General features: G+C 36.0%; 1 protein-coding gene across 1 annotated transcript; it reads left to right on the top strand.

Moving 5' to 3' along the window:
* The first annotated feature begins 980 nt into the window (after positions 1–980).
* On the top strand, positions 981–5,229 carry LOC106755477 (probable E3 ubiquitin-protein ligase LOG2). Its single transcript, XM_014637641.2, has 3 exons — positions 981–1,779; positions 3,987–4,488; positions 4,862–5,229. The coding sequence occupies exons 1-3, from the start codon at positions 1,346–1,348 to the stop codon at positions 4,976–4,978; spliced, it is 1,053 nt and encodes a 350-aa protein (XP_014493127.1). The 5' UTR covers positions 981–1,345; the 3' UTR covers positions 4,979–5,229.
* The last annotated feature ends 663 nt before the right edge of the window (positions 5,230–5,892 follow it).

The raw sequence follows: 5,892 nt of genomic DNA, 5'->3' as shown, positions 1-5,892 counted from the left end.
TATAACTAATATAAATAACACAGGTCCACATTCAATGGCAAGCTTCTTTACGTGTGAGGATGACCCAGTTTTCCAAATTTATTTTTTATATATACAAATTAATATATAAATAAAAATACTTTTCAATATTAATACATTTTATGTATTAATATTCTCAAAATTTTGTATATTTCTGAAAATGATGTATAAAATCTTAAAAAGTTTTCTTGAGATTCTCGTGTTGTGAAGTGCTAGTGTCCAATATTACATTTTTACACGCACCAATGTATATGATGGCATTTCAAAGTTGGAACAAAGAGTTGTTTTGAAGGAGGAAAATCTCAAATAAAGACAGAGTTATTCTCTGAGGCACTTTGTCTAACAAAAAACAGATAAATTAAAAAAAAACACAAAAATAGGTAGCAAACAGATGTATTCTCTGTTCTGTTGTTAATTATTTCTTACGTAATGTAATGTTATGTCCAAAACTCAGCGCGTTAGGTCCGTTGATTGGACATGCTGGGATAGCAAATCATTCTACACCATTCAAACTTCTTTTCCACTTTCTCGTGAACCCACTTCATATCTTCAACCATTCTTCACCGAATCTACGCATAATATACTTGTAAATTAATATTTTCTATTTATCCAAACTTTAACAGTAAATATACACGGCATTGTAGAAAAGATTATTTGAAAATAAATAAATAAATAAAAAGATGAAATAATAGAAACTAGTTGATTATGTTTTGTCAGAAAATCGAAAATTTTCATGTCAACTATGATGATCTGTTAGGTTGTAAACTAATGGCGTGTTTAAGATGGCAATGAGATTCTGGAATTCTGAACATGATTTCTGTTAAAGCCGAAATAACCAATTGCCAAATCTATAAAGAAAATTGTGAAAACTCACAAACCATTATATATTATTATATTTGAAAAATGACAAACCAAACAAAAGGAGAAAAAAAAAAAGTGGGTCACTTTAGCAACAAAACCTTCACATCCCATCCCGTCATCAATGGTGTTCCTCTTGCTCAGTGGAGCTTTACGCAATCCCATTACGCTCTCTTTCTTTCCATTTTCTTCTATTCTCTATTATTATTATTATATGTCTTTTCTATTTCTTTTCATTGCATTCTATAATAATCACTACTACCCATTCATCACCGGTTTTCTCTGTCACTGTCTCCCAGTACTCTTTGAACCACCGCAACTAAAATAACAACCCCACTTTTCTTCTCGCCAAACCCTCCAAGATTCGATTTTTCTCGCCTTCTCACAAAAATATCAGCGCCCCAGAAAATATAATACAAAATTTTGAACAAATCCTTTTCTGGGTTAATTTGGTAACTTTCTTTACTTCATGGGTAACATAGGAAGCAGCGGCTCCAACAGCCGTCGGAGACACGGCGGTGGCGGAAGCGGGAGAAGGATTCACCCGCCGCCTCCTCACCCGCCGGTGATTCCTCCGCCGGAAGTCACGGCGAACCGATTCGCGTATCCTCCCGCCGCCACGCCGTATCACAACTACCCCGGGTACTACCCGCCGCCGACCACCATGCCGGCGCCTTTGCCGGCTCCTTACGACCACCACCACCGTCCGTCGGTGGACCCGATGTGGGGGAGGTACCCGGCTGCGCCGGCTCCGACGCCGACGCCGTATGTTGAGCACCAGAAGGCTGTTACTATAAAAAACGATGTCAACATCAAGAAGGAGACTCTTAGGATTGAACCTGATGAAGAGAATCCTGGCCGTTTCCTCGTGACGTTTACGTTTGATGCCACTGTTTCGGGAAGGTAACGCCGTTTTTCCTTTTATTTAATGCTTGTGTTGTAAAGAGGTGATTGTGTTTTTGTGGTTATTTAATTGGCGTGTGCATGTGAATGGTGATTATATGTCAGATGCAAGGTTTTTAAGGTGGTGGTTGTTGTGATCCTGTGGTCATTTTTTTTTTTTTTGATGGGGTTTTTAATAAGCTTGTTGCTGTGTTCTGGGTTTAATTGCTTTGCTCAATTTGCTTATTTGGATTCTGATAAGTAAAGGGGCAAAACATGCTACTCTAACTAGCTTATGACGGTGTCACAGGGGTGCATGACTTAAGGGAGTGCAAAGCTGCGGATAAATAATATTATGCAGATGAGAAGTATAGTTATAAGCAGATTTATATGCGAAATTAGTTGATAGTTTGGAGTTTAGATGGCTCATTGGCTTTACCAGTGGCAGAATAGCTACGATTATTGCGCTGTGTCTGTTTTTTGAATAACTGATGAGCATCTTTGATATGGTTAATTTCCTTAAAAATCTGGGGAGCCTGATTGAAAGAAAAGTGAATTGCTGCTAAAGATACTGCTTGTCAGATTATGTTCATTTATCATTTGATAATCAGCATGATTTTTCCCCCGTTTGATATGTTCTGGATGTTGATCTGGTCACACACTAGATATTTGCCACCAAGTTTGCATTATTTAGGAATGCCTATTTGGATTTTCTAGAGTGCCTTTTTTATCCAATTCCTTTTTTAGAAGGGTAAAGAAATGGCTTATTCTATTTTATTTAGGGTGTTGCTACCTTTTAGCAATCCAAAGTGAAGTTTCTCTGTACACATTAATGGTATATGAAGTAGTTAGCTCAGTACACATCAGTCAGTAGCAGCAGCTTGTAGATCATTTTTAGTTTCCTGATGCGCTTGTGCTAAAAGGTGTTATTACTTTAATGTCACCATTTCTGGAGTGGCTTTTAATTGTGTCAGCTTAACTATAGTTTTATTTACAATAACTGATTGCTAAGAATGGAAGGGGAGCATATTAGAGAAGAAAGTGGTAACTCTATAATAGTTTCACTGTTTGAGGTTTTCTGTTGGTTAATGTGGAGTGAAAGGGCAAACTGAGGTTGTCATTTCAATTAATTTGTTGGATGTTATGGTGCATTTTTTATTTTCTTATGTGGGGGATTGGTTAAGATAAAGTGAAATGACATTGAATTTTGTAGAATAAAATGTTAAGTTATTTTCTGTATCATCACTAGTCATTCTCCTTGTGTGAATGACCCTCTCATGTAGGAAAGTCAAGGTCTTTTTTAAGTAGAATTTAATCTATTTTATCTACTCTGATTTACACTTATATTTTGGGAAATAGAATATTTGAAACTGGACTCTGGTGCTAATTCCGTCTACTTCATGGTCAAAGTTAGAAGCAATTTACAAAAGTGACAAATATTTCTACGGCAAGATATATGGATATTATACCTACTTTTCTATAACCTAGGATCTGAATGGTTGGTTCAATGCATGTTACTTGTGCAATTTCAATTTTCCAAAGCTGCATAACAAAATTAAATTTTTAGCACTTTTGAAGGCAATAAATTACTCAGTATTGTAAGTTCTTGTTGCTTCCCCGTTCTATATATCATCTTTGCAAGCAATACCAATACATGAAAGGTGATTGACTCAGTGTTTGCAAGGCATTAGAAATGGTCAATGCTTCCTTTGCACTTTAGGAGTGCTGTTTTAAATGTCATTAAAATAGTCTTTGAAAGACTTATATGATGCTAAGCGTGGTAATATAGTGAGAATGTTAAAAGAATAACTGTTTTTTGGACTTTTGAACTCTTAGCAGCAAACAGCTTAAGGTTTTGTATATCTAAAATGGTAATCTTTCACTTTTAAGAAGTGTTACGCTTAAGAAGCTTATTCATATGGAGAAACAATGCAAAATGGTCAAATATTTTACTGTTTTCTTTTTCTGATATTAATGTCTTTGTTTAGTTAGACGTGTGCTTTTGGTGTTTCTTGCCTCTAAGGCATTAAAACCGAAGATGTCCCTCACCTTCAACTACCTTGGCTTGAGTTAATGCACATCCAGTGCAATCATGCATTCAATAGTTAGTGCTCTTTAAGATTAAAATTGTGTGTGTGTTGGTTAAAGACTGTGAATGTGAATATTTGTGGGATGGTTCTTTTATTTGTTTGATCTAAATGGTTTGTTTCCTTTTACCTCCATAACAGCATCACGATACTTTTCTTTGCAAAAGAAGGGGAAAGTTGCATCCTAACCCCAATGAAGGAAAATGTTCTTCCACCCGTGACTGTAAAATTCCAGCAAGGTCTAGGCCAGAGGTTTAAACAACCAGCTGGAACTGGTATTGATTTTTCAATATTTGAGGAGTCTGAGTTATTGAATGTGGGGGACGACGATATCTATCCTATTGCAATTAAAGCAGATGCATCCACTGGTGACCCTGATGAATCAAAATCAAATGAAACTCCATCATATGGTAACACAAACTCTCAGATAACTCAAGCAGTGTTTGAGAAGGAGAAAGGAGAGTTTCAGGTGAAGGTTGTTAAACAGATTTTATGGGTAAATGAAATGAGGTATGAACTGCAGGAGATATATGGTATTGGTAATTCAGTGGAGAGTGACTTGGATGGTAATGACCCAGGAAAAGAGTGTGTTATATGTTTGTCAGAGCCTCGTGACACAACCGTCCTTCCGTGTCGCCACATGGTGTGTTTTTAAGTTCAATTTATTTTTTGAATAACAATTGCTTAGTTTTGTCAGCTTCATGAAACAAGTACTTAAAAATGAATGATTAAAAACTTGTGCACCTTGGTGTCCAAAGACTTCTTCCTATGCAAAGGTATGGAGAAGGGTACTGTATGTAGTCTTATCCTTGCATATGTAAAAGAGGTTGTTTCCAAATTGGTCACCAACATGCACCTTCACAGTTGCACCATTCATTACACTCATAAATGATTATTTTCTCAATAATTTATACTAACATGTTACTGTATCACTGATAAGTTATCATTCTTAGCTAACTGATTATTACTTTTCTGAATTGTGAGTGTTGATTGGTTTTGGATTTGTTTCCTTGTAGTGTATGTGTAGCGGATGTGCAAAGGTTTTGAGGTTTCAAACAAATAGATGTCCAATCTGCAGACAACCAGTTGAGAGGCTTTTGGAGATCAAAGTGGGGCCTGAAACTGAGGAATGAAGATACAATGTTAGTGACAAAAATTTCCTGTACAGTCCAAATGTTATAGTTAATACTTTAACTTATTTTATCAGGTTTTTCTAATAATCCCAAAAATATAGAAATTGGAATTTATGCATGACATTATGTTTGACATGTACAACAGGCTGGCATTGAACTTGACTTGTATTATTTGTATAAGACAATGCCTCCACCATGCTTGTTTGGTTTTACTCCTAATTCTTAAGTGGTTTTATCTTCTCTTTGAATTACATCGTTCTTGTTCTGGTCAAAAATTGCTCATAACTCCATCCAACGTTAGGTCAGTTGCAACAAAGATCTTGAAGTTAACAATAATTCAGCAACTTGGTACACCCTAGATTTATCAATTAGTGTCAATACGAACTTTGTGTGATGTGATGAGATGAAGCAGTTTGAGTTGCTGTGTTTTGAATACTGCTTTTGTGCAATTGGACCATTTGGCCAGTCCTTGAAGGACGGTGGTTCATTTCGGTTTTCACAAGGACACGAGGAAATTTAGGTTTATAGTGCATTGTCCATGTATCTGGCCATGTTTTCAGGTTGGCATAGTAATGGTATTTAACTTTCTCAACCACTTTTTTCTTTTCCTGTAGAATTTTTCTAGTTTCGGCCAAAGGTTTTATTAGCCAATTTTAATCAATACCTTTGTTAGTAAAATGATTATTGAATAGCTTTTATTATCAAACCCACCATTCTCCTCAATTACTTTTATGCAAATTGTTGGCTAACATCTCTGCTCACCAATTTTTTAATGTCTCTAAAGATTTATGAGAGTAAGTCTCCACATGTTTCCTTAACAATTGGTTAAGCACAAGCACTCCTTAAACTACTTTGCATACGTTGCATAACCCAACTATAACCATATGCGCAGGACTTGTCTGATGAATAGTTTT

This window comes from Vigna radiata, unplaced genomic scaffold (genome assembly GCF_000741045.1).
Source record: "Vigna radiata var. radiata cultivar VC1973A unplaced genomic scaffold, Vradiata_ver6 scaffold_415, whole genome shotgun sequence".
NCBI classification, from domain to species: Eukaryota; Viridiplantae; Streptophyta; class Magnoliopsida; order Fabales; family Fabaceae; genus Vigna; species Vigna radiata.
This window is presented reverse-complemented; position numbering and strand designations above follow the sequence as displayed.

Coding starts and splice junctions, on each gene's coding strand:
- LOC106755477 (XM_014637641.2), top strand. CDS start 1,346: ATGGGTAACATAGGAAGCAGCGGCTCCAACAGCCGTCGGAGACACGGC. Junction 1,780..3,986: donor GATGCCACTGTTTCGGGAAG/GTAACGCCGTTT, acceptor CCTCCATAACAG/CATCACGATACTTTTCTTTG. Junction 4,489..4,861: donor TCCTTCCGTGTCGCCACATG/GTGTGTTTTTAA, acceptor GTTTCCTTGTAG/TGTATGTGTAGCGGATGTGC.